This window comes from Delphinapterus leucas, chromosome 4, assembly GCF_059928025.1.
Source record: "Delphinapterus leucas isolate spDelLeu-1000000601 "Yukka" chromosome 4, BTC_Dleu_Yukka2, whole genome shotgun sequence".
NCBI classification, from domain to species: domain Eukaryota; kingdom Metazoa; phylum Chordata; class Mammalia; order Artiodactyla; family Monodontidae; genus Delphinapterus; species Delphinapterus leucas.
Genome location: NC_143132.1, coordinates 66,073,000 through 66,100,448, shown reverse-complemented (window position 1 = coordinate 66,100,448; position 27,449 = coordinate 66,073,000). Strand labels below are relative to the sequence as shown.

Here is a 27,449-nt window from a genome sequence, read left to right as displayed (position 1 = left end):
TAAGTCTTGTAGAACGTTTGATACTGAATATTGTGATAGACTTGTTATTATTCTAGAAATAGTCCATATCCCACCTTCCCCTTGAAACAGCTTTGCTCATTGAATGGAAGTATTCCAAAACACAGGCCCTAGTGATTCTGACCTCAAGATATGATTATTGAATATCATTAGTTATATCAGGAAAATGTTAATGAAATGATAGAGGGGATTAATTTTTAAGAATTTTCTTCTTTTTAAAACACTTGTCTTCAGTTCTAAAGCAAATATGTATATATTTTAAAACCTTTTGTGTTCCTTATGTGCTTCTGGAGCCCCATGATAGTTCACCTGTTTATTGGAGGGAGGAAAATGATGTCATATTGTTAAGTGGAAGTGTTGGAGGGGAAAGGGAACCAGGAGGACTTTGGTAGGACCAGAATGAGACTTAAACATTGGGAAGCAAGTTTAACCTATCCTTGGCTAGGGAAAAAGTTGGAAAAGATATAATATTACAGAATTTCTTAATAAGTGATCACTATTTATGATCACATTTAATTCTGTGAAAGCAAAGGATAATTAAAGAAGATTTCATGCTTTGGATCCCCCCTTGCCCCCTACCCCGACCCCCTTGGTCTTTCTCTTTAGAAGATGCACTGGCTAATGTCACTGTACTCACTGGAGTTGGAAGCATAGAAAACCAGTTTCTTCTGTTTTACCATGGCCTTTTTCTTTCTGTCTGTTCACTGTTCCTTCTTCCCAGATTCAGTCTTCCTTCACTGGTTTAGGGTAAGGGGGAGGGCAAGTAATAGACACTTCATCTTTTTGGCTAAATAAACATTACTTTGGATAAGTTCATTTGATATTTTTGGACCTCACATACCATGCTTATACTGTCCCAAAGCCCTTAGATCCATAGTACCTCTTGATTTCTAGCCCAGTTGTTTTTACTCACATATTTCCCAGTGTACCATTTAATCGTTTTCCATTAAATTTTATTGAGATTATTTTCTTAGAAATTCTTTTTTCATGACAGAGCCTGTAATATGGGAAAATACCTATGTGTTAAGCCAGAATTATGATATACATGCCTACAGATATATAGTTGTTGCGTGCGTGCACGCGCGCGTGTGTATATGATAGCTAATGTTCTAACAACCATAATTAGCAGATTGGTCCTTTAGTGACTCTCATTTCTTAGCTGTTTTTTTTTAAATTTTTTTTTTAAGTTTAAATGATGGCCTCTGCTTGTATTAAGGACCATAAACCCTCAAATATTTGAGCTCTTTTGTTCCTAAAGCCCATTATTTGGTTCATGCTCCTTTTTTTTTTTTTTAACATAGCAAACTGCCTGTTATGTCTTTGATCTTACCTGTTTTGACATGTTTTTACTTTTTCCTGTCCCTTCCCAAATAAAATTATGGAGCATCTGTTGTGTGCACAGCACTCTTATAATGGAATTTCACATCCCTATGGGTTTTGTTATTAAATACTAGACATTATAATACCCCAGGGAGGAAAGTAAAGGTCATAACTATTTGTTCCATGAACCACTGAATTGCATGTGGATTCATTTGCAAAGGCCTCCCTACAAAGCCCCTTAAACATCTTCTCTTGATTACTTAATTTATATAGCTTTCCCTGGATAAACAACAAGGTCATATTGTATAACTCAGGGAACTATATCCAATATCCTGTAATAAACCATAGTGGAAAAGAAAAAAATATATATATATATACATATGTGTGTGTGTGTGTGTGTATGTATATAGTTTTTCCTGTATGCCAGGCACTGTTTTAGTGCTTTACAAATACTAACTCATTTAATTCTTACGAAGATAAAGAGCAGAAAGGGAAGCACAAAACTTTTGAACAAACCTTTTCAAGACTACCTTTTGTGGTAGCACCTAAAGGCTTACCTGTCTGGTTTTGGTTTGGTGGAAGCCCCCATCACAATCTGCCCTTACCCTTACTTAATCCTGCAGGAGTGACGATGGACTGACTGTTATCTGTGTACCCCAGAGGATGATTTCCTCCCTGCTGCTATTCAGAGCTGCTTATTTATCTTAAATAGTCTTACAGATAAAGAGAATTGAGAAGTCATTAGGGGAAGATAACCGGAAGGACAATGCACTTCTCTCTATTATAAAAAAGAAATACATATACTTTCTAATATTTCATTTATCTCAGAACTTTCTCTTGAGTGTTGTAAGTTTTCCAAAGTGAAAAAAAAGACCCCTTTTAATCTTGCGTAGCTCCATTAAGAGAACAGAAAGAAAGGAAGAAAACTTGTGATGTGTTGCTGAAAATAATGATCCTCCGTTGTCAAAAAAGGGAAAGCTTTCTAAAGATATGCAGAAGTATATAGGTTAAGGAACTTCCATAATCTTCCAGCCACCAAAATGATAATTTCTTCTTCCCCTACTCATGATCTTCACTTCCTTGCTTCTGAATTGTTCTGGCAGGACTAACATCACTCAAGAGACCAGGTAGTAAACTAATATTTCTCATATGAGAAAATGGATTCTGCTCTAGGTTTGAGAGCTCAGGTTTGTTAGTTCTAACTCTCCAAGAGTAGGTTACTGAGAGTGAACTCAGAGCTGCTGTTTAGAAAGGGATCTAAATGTCTTGTGAAGAGCATTATATATTGCCTATGTATATATATTAGAAGAGTTTAGGGGGAGGAAATAATAAAGTAGTAGTTTGAAATGCCTCTGGGATATGCAAATAGAGAGATGCCCAGTAGACATATACATGTAAGACTTCTAGGTGGTGGTGGTGGGACTCTAAGTGGAGAGATGACATTGACAAGGTTGGGTAGATAGGGTGTGTAGTCATGTTGTAGAGCTCTTAGGAGTCAGGAAGGAGGGAGAGGTGATGTTGTTTGAGCAAAGAGCTAGCAGTTTATCAGTATTGCTCTCTTGTCCTAGAATATGTTGAGGGTTGAGAGCAGGCTTCATTTGAGAGAGGTGCAAGGAAACCAGTGCCTTTGGGTTGGATCCAGGTTTTGTCTAGGGCAAGGCAGTGAAAAGAACCCCTCTTTGAAGAGACTGGGGTTTGAAGCTCTGTGAAGAGTTTCTTTTGGGGTTTCAGATCGCTTAGGGGAAGCTCTGAGCAGGAGATCTCTGGTAAGAACATGAGCCTAAAGGAGGTGTGAGGAGGCCATTAGAATGAGTTGACAGCATTGTGAGTATGAGAAAGAGAAGATTTCAGTGTTTCATCATTATAGGCATGAAATTCTTGTTAGGTTCTGTGGATATGTTTAAATATAAATGGGAATATTTTTTAATCCTCTCATCATCTTCATCATCTCTGATTCTCTTTCTTCTCTATGATTTTCAATCACTCTGTTCTCAGCTTTTTATCTCCTTTTCCTTCAGTCTCTGTCCACATTCTGGGTTTCTGGCCCTTTCACTCTGGGCTCTTTGTCTCTTTCTGTCTCTGGGTTTCTATCCCATTCTCTTGGTCTGTGGCACCCCCTCATATTTCTTTCCTCTTTAACTCTGGTGTCTATCTGTCCATCTGTTTCTCTCTCTGTAGGCTACTTCTTTTCAACCTCTTTCTCTGGGTTTCTGTACCCCTAATTCATTGGGTTTCTACCCATCCTACTCTCTTTGAATATTTGATCCTTTCTACATTTTTGTGTGGATTTCCATCTGTCCTGAGCCTTCCTCATTCACTCTCTTGGTATGTCTTCTCTCTGAGCCTCTACTACTCCTTTTTGGGAATTTTTTAAAAAAGGAAAAATTTTCACTCACTATCCTGGCTTTTGACTTCAGTACTACATATCTTATTCTGTATGTTCATGTTCTACATAGTTGTATGAATAACTATTTTTAACCTTGTTAAGTATTCAAAATCTCATAAAAGCTTTCCCTTTTTGCCTCATAATATTTTTAGTTATTGGTTATGTAATATTCCTCTGGGTTTTTGTACTACATAATACTCTTAACTGTTCCCCTATTGTTATTTTTAATTTTAGAATTGTAGCTAAGCTATCCAAAAGTCTCATCATAATTTTTGTCCATAAGCATTTTCCAACTCTGGGTTCAAGTAGGATGGCTGTTATATTTGACAGATATGTCCACTGACCACAGTTTGACTGAATGGTTATACCTATTTTGGTGACCTTCTCTTTATTGTACTCCACCCTGCCATTTTAAAGAGTGTTTTTCTTTAGGAATTATACATAATCAGCTTTCAGCCTATAATTGTGGAAGAGAGTAGCCAATGTAGCTAGAAGAAGGAGGAATTAGTCAGGACAGGGACTAGAAATGTGACCAAATTAGTCCTAGTCATTAGTCTTCTGGTTGGAATTATTAGTATTTGCTGTAATAACTGGAGCATCATGTAGTCAATTAGTATACTCCAGGTTAACCAATAGATTTTATTAACTCTGATTTAGTTCAGAGTAATTAGTACTCTTTCTCCTTGATCAGAGAGAAATGGAATTTTTTAAAGGTTTTGAACAGTCTGGGCTTAATAATAGTTTTGTGAATTCCAAGTATCTTAGAGAATAGTGTTTTTTAGTATTAATATTTAGCAATAGGAACCTTTCTCCCCCTAAATGAAATTTATGAAGAATCCCTGTTCTACAGGTAGAATAGATAAAAAACAAAGTTGTTCTGGTTGAAACTGGGATATGGGACCAGCTGACTTTACCTTCCCTTGAGTTGCGGCTCACCTTTGTAGAACCTTGGGTCTCTGTAGGAGTATGGAAATCATATTTTGTTTTTACAGGAGCCTTCAATTTTATTTAAATCAATTAATAGTTTTCTGTAAGAAATATTTCTCTAAGTAGCCTTACATATAAAAATGTTTTACCTGTGGTTCATCATAGATTGATTACTTGAGTGATAAAGGCTATCTTCCTTAAATAAAACTCTCCATTTGTATGAGAGACAGTTTAAATAGCAAGGTTTGCAAATTGATTTTATTCCTCATACCAACTTTTCTATTGAGAGTAGCTGTGTGGAGGGCTGTGTTCAGAAAGTGAAGATTGTACCAGTGCTTCTGGGATCAGGGAGAAGAATGCTGTGCTTGATTATGCCTGTTTGTCACTAGCCCTGGAGAGGAAAGGTTGGGGTGAATCCATTCTGAAAAGTAAAGAGCTCTGGCTTTGTGTCCAGAAATATTTGGGTTTGCATCCTATTTGTGCCACTTGATAGCAGTATGACAGGGCAAGATATTTACCTTTGTAAACCCTTTTCAACCCCTGTCATCTGTACAGTAGGGATTTTGTAAGGAAAAAATGTTTACTAAGTGCTTATCATAGCACGTGGCATATAATTAACACATTAACTTACTATTTTACAAATTATTGTTTAATAATAGCAAATATATGTTGCACTTGCTATGCATTCAGACACTTAAACCTCACTGCAACCCAATGAAGAAAGGGTATACTGTTATTATCCCCATTTTATAGAAGAAGAAACTGAGGCAGTCACCTTTAAGTTACCTAAGAGTCCTACAACTACAGAGTGTCAAAGTTAGGAGTCAACTCCAGAGTCTGTGTCTCCAGAGTCTGTGTAATATTGCTATACCATTTAGCATAGAATGTAGATTTCTCTAGAAGCAGTGTGTTAGAAATGTAACACTTAAAAATGTCTTAGTAGAGCTGCAGCGTTGGCGGCAGGGAAGAGTGCTCCCGCGGACCACTCTGCTTTCCCGCGCGGTGCCGCTTCCCGCCGCGCCTCTGCCTCCTGCTGGGCCCGGCCATCGGCTTCCTCCTCCCCAGACTGCCCTCAGCCCGCTCGCCGGCCAGCTCCGTTATGGCTACCCGGAGCCCCAGCGTCGTGATTAGTGATGATGCACCAGGTTATGACCTAGATTTATTCTGTATACCTAATCATTATGCTGAGGATTTGGAAAAGGTGTTTATTCCTCATGGACTAATTATGGACAGGACCGAATGGCTGGCTCGAGATGTGATGAAGGAGATGGGAGGCCATCACATCGTGGCCCTCTGTGTGCTCAATGGGGGCTATAAGTTCTTTGCTGACCTGCTGGATTACATCAAAGCACTGAACAGAAGTAGTGATAGATCTATACCTGTGACTGTAGATTTTATCAGACTGAAGAGCTACCGTAATGACCAGTCAACAGGTGACATAAAAGTAATTGGTGGAGATATCTCTCAACTTTAACTGGAAAGAATGTCTTGATTGTTGAAGATATAATTGACACTGGCAAAACAATGCAGACCTTGCTTTCCTTGGTCAAGCAGCATAATCCAAAGATGGTCAAGGTTACAAGCTTGCTGGTGAAAAGGATTCCTCAATGTGTTGGATATAGACCAGACTTTGTTGGATTTGAAATTCCAGACAAGTTTGTTGTAGGATATGCCCTTGACTATAATGAATACTTCAGGGATTTGAATCATGTTTGTGTCATTAGCAGAACGGGAAAAGCAAAATACAAAGCCTAAGATGAGAGTTCAAGTTGAGTTTGGAAACAGCTAGAGTCCCATTGAAATCATCAGGAAAATTATCAAATGTTCTAGTTCTATGGCCATGTGCTTAGTAGATCTTATTGCATGTATCTTCTTAAGAATTTTATCCGTTTTGTACTTTAGAAAGGTCAGTTGCTGCATTCCTGAACTCTTTATTTGCACTATGAGCCTATAGACTATCAGTTCCCTTTGGGTGGATTGTTGTTTGATTTGTGAATGAAAAGTCTCTTAAACCACACCACTATTGAATGAAAATATTGAAATTGTATCTGTAAGAAACATTGAAAGAGAAAAATATATTCGTTTTTTAATTGGTATTTTAATTTTTATATATTCAGGGAAGAACAGAAGTGATTGAATATTGTTAATTATACCACTGTGTGTTTAGAAAAGAAGCAGTCAGTTTCATATCGGTGACAGCATTTAGAGGTATCGTTATGTCGGATAAACCATATGTCCTGGAGTTATTTTAGTAAGTTTCAGTAGTATTAACTGTATTTTCCCACTTGTTCAGATTATTTCTGGCGAATCTCTGTCAACAGTTCCTTTTAAATGCAGGTCAATAAGTTCTAAAAACCTACCACTTTTTGAAGTCTTCAATGTAAAAATCCTTAAAATAAAGGCTGTCTCTTTAAAAGAAAAAAAATGTCTTAGTAATGATTAACAAGGGGAGATTGTACAGTGTCTACTTTGTAGAACTTTTTTAGAAGAGAATAAATAGCCTTTTGCTGTATGATAGTAATAGTACTAATAGTAAATAGTAATACTAATAGTAAATAGTAATACTAGCCCAAACTTATATGGTGCTTACTATATGACTATAACCTAAACATTTTACTTACTCTTTTGTTTTTTGTTTTCTATTTTTTTGGAAGAGCTTTTGAGAGGATTGTTGTTAATTCTTCTTTAAATGTTTGTTAGAATTTGCCATTGAAACCAGCTGGCTTTGGACTTGTGGGGAAGTTTTTGCTTACTGATTCAATCTCTATTTGTCATACAGGTTTGTTGAGATTTTGTATTTCATCTTGAGTCATTTTAGTGACTGGTGTGTTTCTAGGAATTTATCAGTTTCATCTACATTATCTAATTCGTTGGCACACAGTTTATCGTATTCTGTTTAGTCCTTATTTCTATAAGGTCAGTAGTAATGTCCTCACTTTCACTTCTGATTTAGTTATTTGTGTCTTCTCTCTGTCAGTCTAGCTAAAGGTTTCAACTTTGTTGATCTTTTCAAAGAACCAACTTTTGGTTTTCTTGAATATATTGTTTTTTTCTGGTCTCTTATTTTATTTCCTGTCTAATCTTTATTATTTTCTTTCTTCTAGTAGTTTAGGTTTAGCTTCCTCTTCTTTTTCTAGTTTTTCAGGATGTAAAGTTAGGTTATTGACTTAAGATCTTCTTAATGTAGGCATTTACAGCTGTAGATTTCCCTGAGTACTGCCTTCACTGCCTCCCATAAGTTTTGGTATGTTGTGTTTTTGTTTTCATTTATCTCTTAAGTATTTTCTAATTTTTCTTGTTTTAGAGTATGTTGTTTAATTTCCTTTGACCTGTTGGTTGTTAACAATGTGTTGTTTAATTTCCACACATTTGTGAATCTTTTGGTTTCCTCTGTTATTGATTTCTAGTTTTATTTCATTGTGGTTGGAGAAGATAACTTTGTATAATTTCAGTCTTTTTAAACTTATTGAGATTTGTCTTGTGACCTAACATATGACATATTCTGGATAACATCCCATGTACACTTGAGAAGAATTTGTATTCTTCTGTTTTGGGGTAGAATATTCTATATTAATCTGTTAGGTCCAGTTGGTTTACAGTGCTGTTCAAGTCCTCTGTTTTTTTTATTGCTCTTCTGTCTAGATGTCCATTATTGGAAGTGGTGTATTAAAGTCTCCCAGCTATTGTTGTAGAATTGCTTATTTCTTCCTTCACTTCTATCAATATTTGTATCATGTATTTGGAACTCTGTTGTTTAGTGGATATATTATATAATAGTTATATCTTCTTGATGAATTGACCCTTATTAAAATATAATGTCTCGAATGCCTTTTATTTCTTTTTCTTGCAACTGCCCTGGCTAGAACCTCCAGCATGATGTTGAGAAGAGATGAAGGCAGACATCCTTGTCTTGTTTCCAATTTTAGAGAGAAAAAGTATTTAGTCCTGCATTTTTAAGTGTGATTTTTAGCTGTGTTTTTTGTAGATGTCATTTATCAGGTTGAGGAGGTTCCTTGCCATTGCTAGTTTGTTGAGCGTTTTTATCATGAAATGTTGTCTTTCTTCAAATGGTTTTCCCCCATCTGTTGGAGTTTTTGTCCTTTATTCTATTAATAAAGTATTTTACATTAATTTTTTGAATGCTAAACCTGCCTTGCATTTCTGGAATTAATAACATTTGGTCATGGTGTATAATTTTTATATGTTGCTGGATAGTATTTTTTAGAGGATTTTTGCATCTGTATTCATAAGGAATATAAATTAGTCATCTTTCTTTCTTTCCCCTTCTTGTGATGTCTTTGTTTGGTTTGGTATCAGGGTAATACTGGTCTCATAGAATGAGTTAGGAAGTGTTTTTGTCTTCTATTTTTTTGAAAATTTTTGTGAAGAATTGGTATTGATTCTTCTTTGAAGGTTTGGTAGGTTTCTCCAGTGAAGCCATTTACAACAGGTTACTTTTTGTGGTAAATTTTAAATTACTAATTCAGTTACTTTACTTGTAATAGGTGTACTTAGATTTTTTTATTTCTTCTTTTGTCCATTTTGGTGATTTGTTCATTTCATCTAAATTATCTTATTTATTGGTATAAAGTTTATACTTTTGTCTTAAAATTCTTTTTGTTTCTTTAAAGTCAGTTGTGATGTCTCGTCTTTCATTCCTGGTTTCAATAATTTGAGTCTTATGTTTCTTGGTCAGTCTAGCTCAAGGCCTGTCAATTTTGTTGATTTTTTTTTTTCAGTGAACCAACTTTTGATTTCATTAAGCTTTTAAAATTGCTTTTGTATTCTCCAGTTTATTTATTTATGTTCTAGTCTTCGTTATTTTCTTCCTGTGGGTTTATTTTGCCTTTTTTTTCCCCTAGTTTTTTAAGCTAGAAGTTAAGCTTATTGATTAGAGATCTTTCCTCTTTTAAATATCACTTATTGGTCAGAGGCTATGCTTAAAGTCCCATTAGCCAGTTATATTTTTATCCTTTACCATTGGATGTTTGAGTGGCTTGGGTGCTGCTATCATAGTTCAGGGAGTTCATATTTATTTGCCACATGTTGAACCAGGGACTAGTAGCTTGGACTTTCCCCTCTGATTGCTCCTGAGAGGGTACAGCCTTGGGCATTCAGTCTTTTTGACTGCCAGGATGAATGTGATTCTACTTCCTGGGAGTTGCTCTTGAGTCAGTTTATTGTTTAGTCAAATGTTTGGTCAGAGGTTGCTTGTAAGCCCCTTGTGCCAGTGATGCTTCTGCTGTACGTTGATGTATCTGTGTGCAACTTGGGGAATGCTTCAAGTTTGTCCTGCATGCTGCTCAGCTAGCACCTGTACACATTGGGGTTTTTGGGGGGGGGGGGTTTGGGTTTTTTTTTTTTGCGGTACGCGGGCCTCTCACTGCCGTGGCCTCTCCCGTTGCGGAGCACAGGCTCCGGACGCACAGGCTCAGCGGCCATGGCTCACGGGCCCAGCCGCTCTGCGGCATGTGGTATCTTCCCGGACCGGGGCACGAACCCGTGTCCCCTGCATCGGCAGGCGGACTCTCAACCACTGCGCCACCAGGGAAGCCCTGTACACGTTCTTATCGACCTCCAGAGATGACTGTAATCCCAAGTAGGCTCTTCTTGGCTATCTCTGTCCTTGGTTCTATTAAATTTCTGGTGCCTTGCCTTGTTTGTGTCATGAACCTACCAGCCACCTCTTAATTGCTCTCCAAAAAGATCTCCACTGTTTTTAGGCAACGCCTATAGGCTAGAGTTCTTCCTACTATATTGCAAATAGTCTCTTTCAGCAGAGCACTTAGCCTGCCTTTCCCTCTGGACAGAGCCCCTTTTCTACTGCCCTAGAACTGGGGTGAGAACTCACTTTTCCCAGAGTAACATCCCCACTTTATGTAGGGCACTGGAGGAGGCGCAGTGCAATGGCAACCCCTGGTCTTCACAAGTTGGCCCTCTCCAAGTGGGAGATCTTCCCTGTGAGCAGATTGAGGATGAGGCTCTCGGGGCCGTAGCCTACTCTGCCTGGAGTAGGCCTTCTCTGGCTTACTAGTGGGGACTGAGTGGGGGAAGGGAGACACAGTTCTCTTGGCTGGGATAAGTCTTTTGCAACTTGGGATGCAGCTTTTCCCTCCTAGGGTGAAACCATAGTTCCTGATTGGTTGCTGAGCAGAGAGGGTGCTGTCTGGATTGAGAGTGCTGGGTAGACCTTTCCGAACATGGAGGTAGGATGGCAGGGTAAAGGAGCAGGTCTGTGCTAAAATGCCATAGACTCTTGCAGTTCTTACCAAGATTTGCTTCTTCACTTGCTGTGCGCCCTTAGAACAATTTCCAGATACTTTACACGACTGTTTGCTAATCATTTTATCATTTTGCTTTGCTGAGGAGAAAATTTGAACTCCTTGTGCTGCTATTTCAGAAGTCCTGCTCTCCCTCTTACTATTTTCTACACTTTGTGGACTGCTTAGTGAAATTGTTATTCTAGATAGAAAAGATGAATAAAAAGAGGCCTCCAACTATACTGGGTGCATACTGTAGTGTAGAGGGATAGACTAAAAAGTAATGACTGAGCATATGCTAATCGTCTATGTCTGTTTACCTCATTAGCTAAAAAAATTTTACGTAAACACAAAAAATTAGTACCTTTTACTAATACTTTATAAAACATATACCAAAATAAATATTTTAAAACATTAAATAAATATATCCTATATATAATTTTTATCACATTCAAATTCTCAGAGATATTCTTTTGGTTAACTGTAGAATTACATAATGTCTTAAATCGTGAATAAAAATACAAATTTTTCTTTTAAAATTTTATGATTTATAAAGTGCTTTTTTTAATGCACTTTTGTCATTTAAGCATCATAACAGTACTCTAGATAGATAATAGTACTATTTCATTAGTTTTATCATTGGGAATATTGGAGTCTTGTGTGACTAAAGAATTTGTCCAATGTTGTATAGTTAGTTAGTAACCATGGGAACCATTTTCAAACATAGATTCTTCAACTATAAAGTCTGTGTTCTTTCCTACCTCCTATTCTCTTCACATTGTAAAGTTTATTTCATTTTACTGGCACTGTGTAGTGTTTTAGGTACAAAGTATAAGATCTGTCTAAATGAGTTTGAAGAAGGACAAGAAGAGAAATAATACTGCAAAGTGATACATGGAAAGACAGTTATTTGTACTATGAACAGAAATAGGATGGAGGAAAGTAATAAATTATCCAGAGGAGTCAGCAAAGGAATTACATAGGAGAGGTGATGCTTATTCAGGGTTTTGAAGGCCAAATAGGAGCTATTTTGATAACTAGTGCAGAATAAGTATGTGTCAATTTAGAAGTCCAGGATGTTTGAAAAGTTTATTGGAGTTAAAGAGCATAGTCTGTGTAAGGAGATACAGGTATTTCGAAATTTCAGGTATATAAAGTTAGGGGAGTGTGGGGACAGTAGTGGGAGGTGAAGCTGAGGAAGTAAAAGTGGATTCATAATTGTTTGGGTCAAGGTCAGCCTCCCTATATGAAAAGGATATTTTGTTATGTTGTTGTTTTAAATTAAATGAAACCCTGTTATAGAAATGACATACATATAGAAATGGTATACAAAGTTATAGCTAAGTGTATACATGGCCAAGTTTACAAAATAAACCCCCATCACTTTTTTTTCTCTCACCTTTCTTACTGTGTGAAAATTATTGATAGCAAGGAATTTTATTCACGTAAATAAAGAGGTTGCCTAAATAAGGCCAGTTTTGTATCTTCCTTAAAATTTTATGGTGATTTCTACTAAAGTGGTACATTGATAATCTGGATGAAACTTTTACTGATGAAATGCTGACATTTTTATTGGAGTGTGACCTAGAGAATAAATGTATAGGTAATGTAAAACTCCTGCAGTGGATGAATTGTCAAGACCGCCTCATAAATTATAAATGTTACTAACAGCAATAAGATGCTAACGATCATCTGCTTGAAAATGTTAATCTAGGAGTTTCTTGTTAATGTCAGTTATTACCATGTTTTAATGTTATTTTAATATTTTACTAAAACTAAAATATTATTACATTCATATTATAAAAAAACTGAGGTAACACAGAAGGGCAGTAGACAACAGTAAAATCTTCTTTACCCTAATCCCTAACTCCCCAAATCCCTTTCCACAGAGGTAAATTTCCTATGTGCATATATGAGCACATATATCATAGGTTAATATAACAGCATAATAATATGGCCTTTATGTCTGTGTGCGTAGACACTGCACCCAGTTTCCTCTGTTGTTAACATCTAATGTTAGTATGGTACATTTATTATAATTAATGAACCAGTATTGATAACATTATTATGTATCCATAGTTTATTCAGATTTCCATAGTTTTTGTTTGTTTGTTTTTTAATATTTATTTACTTATTCGGCTACACTGGCTCTTAGTTGAGGCATGCGAGATCTAGTTCCCTGACCAGGGATCAAACCCAGTGCCCTGCATTGGGAGCACGGAGTATTAACCACTGGACCACGAGAGAAGTCCCAGATTTCCTTAGTTTTTACCTAATGTCTTTTTTCTCTTCCATGATCCTGTTTAAGCTACCATAGTGCATTTAGTTATTATGTCTCTTAGGCTCCTCTTGGCCCTGGCAATTTCTCAGACTTTCCTTGTTTTTGATGACCTTGACAGTTTTGAGGAATGCTAGGTAGAGATTTTGTGGACTGCCTCACTATTGGAATTCATCTGATGTTTATCTCATAACAAACTAGGGCTATAGGTTATTTGGAAAAAGACCACAGAGTGCTATTTTCATAACATCATATCAAGGGTATGTGCTATCAATAAGAATTGCTATTAATCTTGATTACCTGGCTGACCTTGTATTTTTCAGTTTTCTCCACTGTAAAGCTGCTCTTTTTCCCCCATTTCCATGCTGTATCCTTTGGAAGGAAGTCACTATCCATAGCCCACACCTAAGAAGAGGGGAGTTATTTTCCTTAAGAGCAAAGTTGCTACATAAACTATTTGGATTTCTTTTGCGTGAAAGATTGTCTCTTCTCCCCCATTTATTAATCTATTATTTACTTATATCAGTGTGGACTCATGCATATTTATTTTATACTTTGGGTTATAATCTAATACTACTTTATTTTATTAATCAAATTGTTCCTGCTTTGGTTATTGGGAGCTCTTTGCAGTTAGCATCTCTTCTCCTTTGACATACCTCTATTAATGTGGGTCTCAGTTTTGTTTTGGTTTGTGTTTTTGAGCATGTCTACTTTCTGGCATATAGAGTATTTTAAATTTCTTTTCACAAATCTTCAATCATCTTTGTGTGTGTGCATGCACATATACATAAGCGTACACATATGGAATTGTTTTCATAGACTTAGTTCGTAGAAATGGCATTGCTGGGTTGAAATGGGTTGTCTGTTCATCTTCACTTTGGGATGAATATATTAGCCCATTGACTTCCCAAAAGATTGCAAGAGTTGGGACATTCACCAGAAGTGTATAATGGTGCATTTTGGACAGTGACACTGTTCCAATACTTAGTTCTCTCAGGTTGAATTTTCTTTTCCAATTTGATATATAAGAAATGGTAGCTGATTGTTATTTTTATTGCATTTCTTTAATTATGAATGAGGTTGAGCATCTTTCTGCATTTTTGTTTGCCATTTGTATGGCTATGTATTTGTGCCCCTTTCCATTTTTTTCTATTAGAATGTTAGTCTTTTGTTATTGACTTATAAGAGCCATTTGCACTTTGTAAATTTATTTTATTTATTTATTTATTTATTTATTTTGGCTGTGTTGGGTCTTCATTGCCACGCGCGGGCTTTCTCTAGTTGCATTGAGTGGGTGCTACTCTTCATTGTGGTGCGCAGGCTTCTCATTGCGGTGGCTTCTCTTGTTGCGGAGCACGGGCTCTAGGCGTGTGGGCTTCAGTAGTTGTGGCTCACGGGCTCTAGAGCGCAGGCTCACTAGTTGCGGCTCATGGGCTTAGCTGCTCCGCGGCAGGTGGGATCTTCCCGGTCCAGGGCTCAAACCCATGTCCCCTGCATTAGCAGGTGGATTATTAACCACTGCGCCACCAGCGAAGTCCCATTTGCATTTTAAACAAAAACAAGTTAGTTCTTTGTCGTGTGTAAGCAAAATTTTTTTCCAAATTGTCATATTTTTATTTGGTTTGTTCTGTTATTTTTTTAAAGTAGTATAAATGTTTTACATTTTTATGTAATCAAATTGGCATTATTTTCCTTAATAGCTTATAAATATTTTGCCCTACAGTATTTGCAAACATCTTTTGTTCTGGTACATTTTTATGTAAATTTGGTATTTATTTTCTTTGAAGGTGTGAGATAAGGATGAAGCTTGCCATAATCATTGTTGTATGCTAGGTTCTCATCTCTTTCCCCATTCTCTCCCTCAGTCTCCCAAGCAAAAGAATGTTTCTCTTTCCTAGCCCACACCCACTTTACTGTTAGTATTATTTCCATCTTTAGCCAGCCTGGCACATTCATCAGGCAACTGCTTTGAAGGCTATTCTGCTAGTGCAAGTTCCCTAAACCCAATTCTGAGGAGAATCCAGGTCTATCATGATACTTTGTTGGATTTTTTTTTTTTTTTTTTGCGGTACGGGGGCCTCTCACTGTTGTGGCCTCTCCCGTCGCGGAGCACAGGCTCCAGACGCGCAGGCTCAGCGGCCATGGCTCACGAGCCCAGCTGCTCCACGGCCCAGACCGGGCACAAACCCGTGTCCCCTGCATCGGCAGGCGGACTCTCAACCACTGCGCCACCAGGGAAGCCCTGTTGGATGTCTTTTTACTGGATTCTCTTATATGCTGCTTTGCATCCCATCAAATTTTTAGAATGCTAGCATGGTTCTACTTAAAACTGCAGCTTCAAGCAATTTTGTTTCCCTGACTTTAAAAATTATTTGGGGGTAAGAGCATCATAGTAAGTAATGTCTGTCTTCCAATGGATGAAGTTATCACAGCTTTTACTGAGTTTTTGTTAGGTGTGATCAAAATTTTGTCATTTAAATTTCTTAACTCAGTGAACACTTTTAGAGTGGAGTTCATAGAGGAGGGATTATCAGCAGTTAGAGAATAGTTTATTAATAAAAATGATAACTGAACCATTGAGAGAAATATTCCCGAAGTTGTACATCATGTAATTTGGAAGCCTAGTAACTGTTCTCTGAAATAGTTCTTTCTCATTATGTTAGTAGACTGTTTTCAGAATCTCCAGCTAAATGATACTCTTTATGTTGTATTTTATACTTAGCTTTTACAGTTCACTGCTAATCTGTGAATATTCAGGCATTCTGTTTGATAACTCAAAAGAGAGAGATTACATTAAGAAAACAGCAGGCCTGAGATTTTCCAGAAAATTACAAGTGATAGAAATGCAGAATCCTGATCCTTCTTTCTTCTTGAAATATTAGTGTCCTCAGTCTCATGAATTATCTTTTACGTAAACCTCCAGACAAAGCTACTTTGGAAACGTGAAAATAGTAGTTTCTCTGCTGTGATGACATTTCCTAGGAATGGGCACTTCCCCCTCAGGGATTACTCCTGATGCTGTTAAATTTACAGCAGAACATCTGTAGGTTTAACAAGAGCATTTAAAGATATGATGTTGAGCCCATTTATTTCAAATTGGCATTGGTGGTATTACTTGTTGTTAGTTTTGGTTTTCAGTCTTAGGACCAGTTGTATATATATATATTTTTAAGTGGATTTGATTTGAATACAAGCACAGAGCCATGAATTGAAGGGTTGTTCAAAGTGCCCTTGAGTATAGACACCTCCAGTGTCTCAGAAAATGAAGATAGTCAAAATGACAACTTTTAAATGTCAGAGAGACAGTTATACTTACAAAATGGACAGACCTCCTCTATGGTGCTAAAGAAAATTGACAAGTTGTTGATTAGTTAATGGAGTGAATAAATAAAATTTATTTGAGCAAAAAGATAAGCTTATATTAATCTGCAAAGTACTGCTCCAAATATAATTTGAGCCTCCATATTTCTCATAGTATAATAAATGAGAACTTTTGACCTATCGCAGACATGGTTTCGATAACCTTCCTTTGATGTGTTTTGTTTTGTTAATATTATGAATAAAATATACTGCCTAAAAATGGATATCATCAGTACATCAAATGAAGCCTGAACTGTACAAAGTAGAGTGGAATTATCTTTGTTGATCTGAACACAATACTTCTACTGTAAACTAATACTGAATCAAATTTTTTCATTAGCTGCATCTCAATGTTGATAACTTTTGAGCTCTGTTCAGTTACACCTATCATTTATTTTCCAGATGAATTACTAAGTCTTAATCTGTCATTCTACGTAATAAATTGATACTTCGATTTTAATCATAGGGTTTTATATTTATCTTTGTTAAGTTTTATTTTGTGGGTTTGGCTTAGCATTCTAGACTACTAGATATATTTAGTCTTCCATTTTAAGCCATTCTTCCTAGGTTTGTGGCAATATTAGGTGGTTGTGTTAAAGTCAGAAAATTGTAAATTGACTGCCAGATTCATCCTCTGATGTGTTTTATTTTGCAAGCACATTGTTAATTTTTTTTTTTTAATTAGAATGCTTTTAGTTAAGTCTTGTACTATCTGATTTACCAACCACTGCCTCTTACTGCATTATACATTTTGGCTTCACACATTTACATTTGTTGTTTAGCCATTTGCTCTTGCATCCCCTAATGAAGGAAATCATTTACAATAATTTGATTAGGACAAGGGAAGAACAGAGTTTGTAGCCCTACAACTAGAAATCTTCCTTGAACTTAGTATTCATTTTTTAGTCTTTTTATTCTTCACTTTTGGTATGATTATTTAGCAAATGAATTAAATTACCATACATATCTCCAGGTCATTTATAAATATATTGTGATTAACTTTGTCAAGTGATTTATTAAAATCAAGAAACCTTGTAATCAAATAATAGTTAAAAAAGAATAATTTTGGCATCCGTATTAATGATCCTTCCAAAACCCAAGACTTACCATTCCTTGGGTTCTACTTACACAGCAACCCCTTCAACACCAGTTCAGCATTTTCTATTTGTTTATTCTCTTTATCAGACCTCACCTTCACTTGGAACTAATTCTTACCTAAATCTTGATCTTTGAAATTTTCTTCCCTTAGCCCTCAGCATTGCTTTTGCTACCCTCAGTTTTACATATAACCTATCTCTTATTTTACAAGAAATAGGGTCATCAGACATACATTCATTTTATTTATTCTTTCTAACACCTAATCACTTATTTTAGATGTACAGGGGGAAAAAATGTGGTATCGTTCCTTTTTAAAGATGATAAAAGTTAAAATTAAGTATTATGTGCCAGGTAATATGCTTCAAGAGCTGTATATGATTATTTCTAATAATCTCATGACAGTCTTTTAAAGTAGGTATCATCATTAGCACTATTTTACAGGAAACTGTGGCTTCAAGAGGTTAAGTAACTTGCTGTGGTCACATAACTTGTAGTAGCAGTGTTGGGACCTCCGTGTAGTTTGTGTGACTCATGCTAACCTTGCCTTTTAATTACTACATGGTATAACTTCTCTGTGTTCTTGTTTTCCTGTTCTTGTGATGTTCAAGAACCTTGTTTCATCAGTTGTCCCTTTTCTTTTGTTTCTTAAAACTTTTCTGTCTTTATCCAGTCAGCATACAAATAAATTTGGGTCTCTTAGCCACTAAAAACTACAAACAAAAAGCACATTTAAAATTTTTCTTTGACTTTTGTTTCCCCTCAAGTTACCAGCTCCCAACTCTCTCCTTACTTTCACCACTAGAGATTTTGTAAGAACAAACTAAATTAACTGCCTCCTATTTCTTACCTGCCATCTACTCACTCATGAACTCAGTACAGGTTGGTTGCTATTGGCACCATGGTCTGAAACTGCTCTTTCCAACAGCGTCACTGAACCATGGTATACCAGATCCAACAGCCTTTTCAATCCCATCCTTCCTGCCATTGAAACACTTTGCTGTTCCACATCTCGTCATTATTGAAACTCAACTTTCGATCTTTCGATGCTAGTCTTTCCTTGCTCTTTTATGCCTCTTAGTTCTCATTGCTGAGTTGTCCCCTAATGTCTTAAGGGAAATTTCATTCTTAATTTTCAAGGATCTTATGCTCAGTCCTTTCCTCACTCTCTTACTGTATACACTCTTCTTAGGTGAGTGATTCTTGTTCTTACAGTTTCAGCTATTGCCTAAATCTCTAGCTATGCTCTACTCTTGTTTTCTGAGTTTGACTTGACCAACCACCTATGTATTTCCAACCACCTATGGAACAAAGCTACTTAAAATGTTCTGATATTCATTAAATAAAAGTTCAGCTTTTTCCCTCACACCTTTTTGCTCTTTTTACATTCCTTGTCTCATTACCTGCCTAGTTGCCCAGGTTTAGAGACTGTTAAATTAATCCAAACTTCTTTGTTTCTCAGGTTCTCTATTACTCTCTTGTTTAGCTAGCCAATATACCTGTCTCCCACCTCCTTTTTTAAAAATCCTTATTACCTATGCCCTAGTCTAGGCTTGGATCCTTGTAGAAGGTTTCCAGCTGCTCACACTGCTTTCATTATCATCTTCCCAACTTCCCCTTCTGCCTTTAAGTCCAGGCTAGTGGATACTAGCCTGGACTTAAAGGCAGAGGTCCCAGGATATATATGAATTTGGGAGTCATCGGTATATAGTAGTACTGAGCCATTAGACTGGATGAGTGGGCTTACACAAAGAACAGAGGTCTGAGGACTGAGCCTTAGGATCCTCTATTCCTTAAGAGATAAAGGAGAATAGAAGGAACCAGAAATAGAGAGCCAGAAGAGCTGTCTTTAAGGTAGGATGAAAACCAGAAGAGTATAGTGTTCTAAAACCCAAGTGAAGCAAGTGTTTCAAAGAAGGGAATGTGATCGACTATGTCAGATGGTAGTGCTAAGTCAAGTAAAAGAGAGGGAAAGATGATGCCTGAAAATTAGCACTGAATACAGCAACAAGGAGATTATTGATCTTGATGAATAATTCTTGTGGAATAGTGGTGGTGAAATTCTATTGGAGTAAGTTTTAGAGAGAATGAGAAGAGCCAGGTATTGGAGAAAGTCAGTTCAGACATCTCTTGAAGAATTTTGCTGTTAAAGGGGCCAGAAAATAGGATGGTGGTGATTAGTGCGATTAGAGAATTTTTTTAACGATGGAAGAAATAACAAGTTTATGTGCTGATTGTAATGCTCTCACACAGAGAGAATAATCGACAGAGAAAGAAAAATTACTGAAGCAATGAGTGTAAATAGGAAAAGCAGAGTAGTTTGTTTACATGCAGCAGAGTTTGCCTTAGAAGGGAGCTTGGTCAGCTTATCTCTAGTTAGAGTAGTGAAGGAAAAGCATCTGGGGGTAGATGCTGGTAAATGGATACATGTAGTGGTACAAGCAAGGTATCAGCTGAGGGTGAGGATGGGAGAAGAGTTTAAAAACAGGCCTTTGCTATTGTTTACTAACTCCCTTGTTAGAGAGTGAGGGTAATGTTAGACCATGGAATTTAAGCTGGATATGGAGGGAAGAGAGGAGAACATGAAAGACTGAGGGAAAGTGAAAAGGTAGTAGTGTCAATGGCATGCTGCCTCACTAAACTGTTTCCTGAGATCTGCTCTGTTCTTTGACCTCACATCCTGTTGTTTTTTTTTTTTAATTTATTTTTGGCTGTGTTGTGTCTTCATTGCTGCGCGCGGGCTTTCTCTAGTTGCGGTGAGTGGGGGCTACTCTTCGTTGCGGTGCGCGGGCTTCTCATTGTCATGGTTTCCCTTGTTGTGGAGCATGGGCTCTAGGCACGCGGGCTTCAGTAGTTGTGGCACGTGGGCTCAGTAGTTGGGGCTCGCGGGCTCTAGAAGAGCGCAGCCTCAGTAGTTGTGGCGCATGGGCTTAGTTGCTCTGCAGCATGTGGGATCTTCCTGGACCAGGGCTCGAACCCGTGTCCCCTGCATCGGCAGGCGGATTCTTAACCACTGCACTATCAGGAAAGCCTGACCTCACATCTTAAATACAGTTTTCTCTCTGCCTGAAATGCCCCTTTCATACTCAATTTAGATGACATGTCTTTTACCTGCATCCTTACTTCCTCTGCAATGACTACTGACATAGAAAATGCTCAATAAATGCTGAAAATTGAAATTATTCACTTTAGTTTGGCAGGTAAGATGATTTCAAACTGGGAAGATTGTGAAGTTTTACCTGAAGATTTTCCTACTCAGTAGCCAGTTCTAGACTTGAACACAGTGATTCTCAACTTTGTGTTCTGCTTCAGTTTGCTTATCTGATATTATTCACATGAACAGGGTGAGGGTAGCACTCTCTTCTTCTTTCCTACTTGGTACTTAGTTGGAATTCCCTTCTTTCTTTCCACTGATCTTGGATTGGTGTCTTTATGCTGCTGTGAATGGATGTTTAAACATATGACCTGCAGTAAACTTGTGAGTATGGTAACTCGCTGCCTTATAAGTTATTCTTTTTTTTTTCAGTTAATTGTAGAAGACAAGTGGTTATTTTACTAATTATAGACTAATTAACTAATAGAACTAATCAAATAACCATAGAATCTTTTTTAAGGAGAAATTTTGAAGTCCAACTTTTCATGCTATAGTTGAAGAAATGGAAGCTTAGAGAGATTAAATGGCTTGCATACATCAGTTAGCAGAGCTAGGGCTAGAAATGCACATTTCTTAGCTCCCAGTTCAATACTTATTTTACTACCATGGCACCTTTCCTGATAGGATATAAGGGCAATGATTCTCAAACTAGAAAATATGAAATTTTGTGACAGGTAATATCCTCTAAAATCATATAACCAAAATAACAGTTTAAATATGACTAGGAATCTTAACAGTCTTGAAATGGCTGTGTTCCTCCCATGAAATTGTTAGTAAAAAAAAATGTGGTAGATTTGTTTTTACTATTATGGTTATATTCTGAATTAATTTTGTATAATTAAAATTGAACACATGAATCTTTTCTTTAAAAATCTGAATAAGTGAATGTATAGAGAATTTACTCTAATTTGAATATTTAAAGACTAGTTCTTAATCTTTTTTTTTGGTTTGTTTGTTTTTAATAAACTCTTTCAGAAAGATGAGGTCTATCTTAATCTGGTGCTGGACTATGTTCCGGAAACAGTATACAGAGTTGCCAGACACTATAGTCGAGCCAAACAGACGCTCCCTGTGATCTATGTTAAGGTATGTAAAAATGGAGCAATTTACCATTTTAGTTATTATGAACAAGGGAGAGTGCTGGGTGTATTTTAACTATATTATTACATCTCATTCTGAGGGGGGAAAGCTGCAAAGTAGGTATTGCTAGAGTTTCATTAAATTTTTGTACAGTTTTAAAGCGTGAAGTCTTCCCTTTTTAAGCTTTCATGACACAGGTGTTAAAGATACTTGTCATCTTTCTGACAAATGAACTTTTTCACAGACAATTATGGGTTTTAATTTTGCTACCTATAGCACCTTTTAATTTAATGTCTTATAACCCTTATTGTGCCACAGGCTGAAATAGGAACAAGCATATCCTATAAAATTATAAAAATATGGTTATAAATATTACCAAATGCAATGTTTCATTGCCATTTATAGATACAGTGTGTCCGTAGCTGAAGTTTAAACTTCTCATAATTTTAAATATGCACAGACTGTATTAAGGTGTTATTTAATTTTTGGTACCTGATGTCAATGTCATCTTTTTTATTTGATACAACTCATGTTAGAGTGGCTTGCAATTTATCCAACATAATTATAACTGAAGTTGTGGTAGATTATTAGAAACAGATTATTATTTGTTTATGACATTGTGAAAATTAACTAGGAGTTAAGTTTAAAAGTTCAGCTTTCTAAGTATAATTTTTTGCATTTTACCTTTTATACAAATACTCTAGAAAATAAAATGGCATTGATTCTGAATGTTTTGAGTATCGAAGTTTTTACTTAATAGTTACAGTTTTAAGCTTTATAGTAATAAAATGGATTTTGCTGATGGGATTACTATAGTGGTGTTAATATGTTCCTCTGTCCTCAGTATTTCCTGTAAATTGGTGATTCAGTATATTTTTGTAGGAGTCAAGACCACTTCATATGTAGATGATACCTTATGTCAGTGCTTTATCTGACTTTTAACTCTCTTTTTGTTGTTTTTCACCAAGATACTGGTATCTTTGATTTGAATCATTTCAAAAGTTCTTTTCATGGTATATAACTTTGGGGTAGAGGTCAGAAGGTGAGGAGTCAGAAAAATTTATAAGTGAACCAGAACACTGACCTTGGAACAAATAGAAGGTTTAAGATATACTCACTTTCGGGCTTCCCTGGTGGCGCAGTGGTTGAGAGTCCGCCTGCCGATGCAGGGGACACGGGTTCGTGCCCCGGTCCGGGAAGATCCCACATGCCGTGGAGCAGCTGGGCCTGTGAGTCATGGCTGCTGAGCCTGCGTGTCTGGAGCCTGTGCTCCGCAACGGGAGAGGCCACAACAGTGAGAGGCCCGCGTACCACAAAAAAAAAAGAAAGAAAAGAAAAAGATATACTCACTTTCTTCACAAAGACTGTCTCTTCACCAGTCAAGAGTCTTAATTCTTTCTTCCACACAGACCCAGTTTCTCACTGTATGTTGTTTTGTAATAAAATTGAAATAAATATTCTTTTAAATTGATGTCAGTAGTCATCTAGGATCTGTTTTTAAATGGCATTTTGAAGTCTACTTAATTCTGAAGGATATTAACAGGAAGAGTGGTGTTGCTATTAATAGATTTACTGATGTCTTGATAGATCGTCGATAACAGATTTTCTCAGTTCACGTGTGAGTTTTCCCAGACCTCTGTATCAGTAACCTCTGGCCCTGACAAAGGATGATGAAGCCAAGAAGACTTGGCTTCTGGTCTAAACATTGTTACTTGTTAGTCACATGATTTGGAATACCCCTCTGAGTTTTTACATCTGTGTTTAGGGAAAAAAAACAGGTTTGTGGTGAGATGTTAGTAAAATAAAAATTATAAAAGCACATTGTAAATTTTCCTTTTTTAAGTTATTAAAAGATGGTACAAATATAACATTGATTAACTAAGCTATAATTAGCTAATGGATAGAGAAATGACATAAAACTTGTTTAAGAAAGACTGAGTGCAAACAATCCCCAGCTTTTCACTATTCTTTTCTGGAAATCTGTTACTTTGTTTCCTGTGTAAGGACTCTGAATTGTTTGGGATAGAAAGTAAGTATTCAATGAATTTTTACTCTTTATTCCAGTTGTATATGTATCAGCTATTCCGAAGTTTAGCCTATATCCATTCCTTTGGAATCTGCCATCGGGATATTAAACCACAGAACCTCTTGTTGGATCCTGATACAGCTGTCTTAAAACTCTGTGACTTTGGAAGGTAAGCTAGTTCTCTTTTCTTCTCCCTCCCTTCCCTCCTCTCCAACCCCACCCTCCCACCCTGTATACCCTGTATACTCAGAATTTTAGTCTTTCATCCAGCAATTTAACTCCTAGGAACTGTTCCCTTACAAATACTCACACATTTACAAAATATTGTATATACCAGGATTTTTATCATAGAATTGTATATAAATGTCTGGCAGTAGGAAGATTACCAGATAAATTATGGTACATCATACATATAATGTAATACATGCAGCTGTTAAAAAAAGAAAGGGGAGGCTCTCTATGAATGGAAAGTGAATGATCTCTAAGAAGTATTAAATTCAAAAAAACAAGGTCAAGAATCTATATAGTATGTTCCCTTTTGTATTCTAAAAACACAGAGTATAGGCATATGTACACAGATGCATAGCTTATTTTTGGAATGATATAAATTCATAATATTGATTGCTCCTAGGAGCAGGTCCCATTTGTTTATTTATGGTTTTATTTCCATTACTCTAGGAGGTGGGTCAAAAAAGATCTTGCTGTGGTTTATGTGAAAGAGTGTTTTTCCTACGTTTTCCTCTAAGACTTGTATAGTGTCTGGTCTTAACCTTTAGGTCTTTAATCCATTTTGAGTTTATTTTTGTGTATGGTGTTAGGGAGTGTTCTAATTTCATTCTTTTACACGTAGCTGTCCAGTTTTTCCAGCACCGCTTATTGAAGAGGCTGTCTTTTCTCCATTGTATGTTCTTGCCTTCTTTGTCATAAATTAGGTGCCCATATGTGCATGGGTTTATCTCTGGGCATTCTATCCTGTACCATTGATCTATATTTCTGTTTTTGTGCCAGTACTATACTGTCTTGATTACTGTAGCTTTGTGGTGTAGTTTGAAGTCGGGGAATCTGATTCCTTCAACTCCATTTTTCTTTGTCAAGATTGCCTTGGCTATTCGGGATCTTTTGAGTTTCCATATGAATTGTAAAATTTTTTCTTCTAATTCTGTGAAGAATGCCATTGGTAGTTTAATAGGGATTGCATTGAATCTATAGATTGCTTCGGGTAGTATAGTCATTTTCACAATATTGATTCTTCCAATCCAAGAACATGGTATATTTCTCCATCTGTTTATGTCATCTTTGATTTCTTTCATCAGTGTTTTATAGTTTTCTGAGTACAAGTCTTTCACCTCCTTAAGCAGGTTTATTCCTAGGTATTTTATTCTTTCTGTTGCAGTGGTAAATGGGAGTGTTTCCTTAATTTCTCTTTCTGATTTTTCGTTGTTAGTGTATAGTAATGCCAGAGATTTCTGTGCATTAATTTTTTATCCTGCTACTTTACCAAATTCACTGGTTAGTTCTACTGGTTTTCTGGTGGCGTCTTTAGGATTTTCTATGTATAGTGTATGTCATCTGCAAACAGTGACAGTTTTACTTCTTCTTTTCCAATTTGTATTGCTTTTATTTCTTTTTCTTCTCTGATTGCTGTGGCTAGGACTTGCAAAACTATGTTGAATAAGAGTGGTGAGAGTGGGCATCCTTGTCTTGTTCCTGATCTTAGTGAAAATGCTTTCAGTTTTTCACCATTGAGTATGATGTTTGCTGTGGATTTGTCATATATAGCCTTTATTATGTTGAGGAAGTTTCCCTCTCTACCCATATTCTGGAGAGCTTTTATCATAAATGTGTGTTGAATTTTGTCAGAAGCTTTTTCTGCATCTATTGAGATGATCATATGGTTTTTATTCCTTAATTTGTTAATGTGGTGCGTCACATTGATTGATTTGTGTATATTGAAGAATCATTGCATCCCTGGGATAAATCCCACTTGATCATGGTGTATGATCCTTTTAATGTGCTGTTGGATTCTGTATGCTAATATTTTGTTCAGGATTTTTGCATCTGTGTTCATCAGTGATATTGGTCTATAATTTTCTTTTTTTGTGATATCTTTTTCTGGTTGTGGTGACAGTGTGATGGTGGCTTCATAGAATGACTTTGGGAGTGTTTCTCCCTCTGCAATTTTTTGAAAGAGTTTGACAAGGATAGGTGTTAGTTCTTCTGTAAACGTTTGATAGAATTCGCCTGTGAAGCCATCTGGTCCTGAACTTTTGTTTGTTGGAAGATTATTAATTACGGTTTCAATTTCATTACTTGTGATAGGTCTGTTTATATTTTCTACTTCTTCCTGGTTCAGTCTTGGAAAATTGTACCTTTCCAAGAACTTGTCAGTTTCTTCCAGGTTTGTCCATTTTACTGGCATATAGTTGTTTGTAGTAGTCTCTTATAATCCTTTGTATTTCTGCAGTGTCAGTTGTGATTTCTCCTTTTTGATTTCTAATTTTATTTATTTGCATCCTCTCCCATTTTTTCTTGATGAATCTGGCTAAGGGTTTATCAATTTTGTTTATCTTCTCAAAGAACCAGCTTTTAGTTTTATTGATCTTTACTATAGATTTCTTCATTTCTGTTTCATTTATTTCTGCTCTGATCTTTATGATTTCTTTCCTTCTACTGACTTTGGGTTTTCTTTGGTCTTCTTTCTCTAGTTGTTTTAAGTGTAGGGTTAGATTGTTTATTTGAGATTATTCTTGTTTCTTGAGGTGAGGTTGAATTGCTGTAAACTTCCCTCTTAGAACTGCTTTTGCTGTGTCCCATAGGTTTTGGGTCATCATGTTTTCATTGTCATTTGTTTCTATGTATTTTTTAATTTCTTCTTTGATTTCTTCAGTGATCTCTTGGTTATTTAGTAGCACACTGTTTAGCCTCCATGTATTTGTGTTTTTTACAGCTTTTTTTCCTGTAATTGATTTCCAGTCTCATAGTGTTGTGGTCAGAAAAGATGCTTGATACTGTTTCAATTTTCTTAAATCTTCCGAGGCTTGATTTGTGACCCAAGATTTGATCTATCCTGGAGAATGTTCCAGGTGCAGTTGAGAAGAAAGTGTATTCTGCCACTTCTGGGAGGAATGTTCTATAAATATCAGTTAGATCTATCTGGTTTATTGTGTCATTTAAAGCTTGTGTTTCCTTATTTATTTTCTGTTTGGATGATCTGTCCATGGGTGTAAGTGGGGTGTTAAAGTCCCCTACTATGATTGTGTTACTGTCGATTTCTCCTTTCATGGTTGTTAGCATTTGCCTTACGTACTGAGGTGCTCCTATGTTGGGTGCATAAACATTTATAATTGTTATATCTTCTTCTTGGATTGATCCTTTGATCATTACGTAGTGTCCCTCCTTATCTCTTGTAACAGTCTTTATTTTAAAATCTATTTAATCTGATACGAGTATTGTTACTCCAGCTTTCTTTTGATTTCCATTTGCATGGAATATCTTTTTCCATCCCCTCACTTTCAGTCTGTATGTGTCCCTAGGTCTGAAGTGGG

The 27,449-nt window shown here is 36.4% G+C and overlaps 1 protein-coding gene and 1 pseudogene across 5 annotated transcripts in view; both read left to right on the top strand.

Annotated features, from left to right (window-relative positions):
- Window positions 1-27,449, top strand: part of GSK3B (glycogen synthase kinase 3 beta) — a 201,585-nt gene that overhangs the window by 97,602 nt on the left and 76,534 nt on the right. For 4 of the 5 annotated variants that reach the window (XM_022561810.3, XM_022561604.3, XM_022561671.3 and 1 more), the window contains exons 4-5: window positions 21,774-21,884; window positions 23,943-24,073. In XM_022561810.3, coding sequence (XP_022417518.1) covers window positions 21,774-21,884; window positions 23,943-24,073 — 242 coding nt within the window. The remainder of the gene's footprint in view (window positions 1-21,773; window positions 21,885-23,942; window positions 24,074-27,449) is intronic. The other variant, XM_089910578.1, reaches the window with a different exon arrangement.
- On the top strand, window positions 6-21,752 carry LOC149749324 (hypoxanthine-guanine phosphoribosyltransferase pseudogene; annotated as a pseudogene).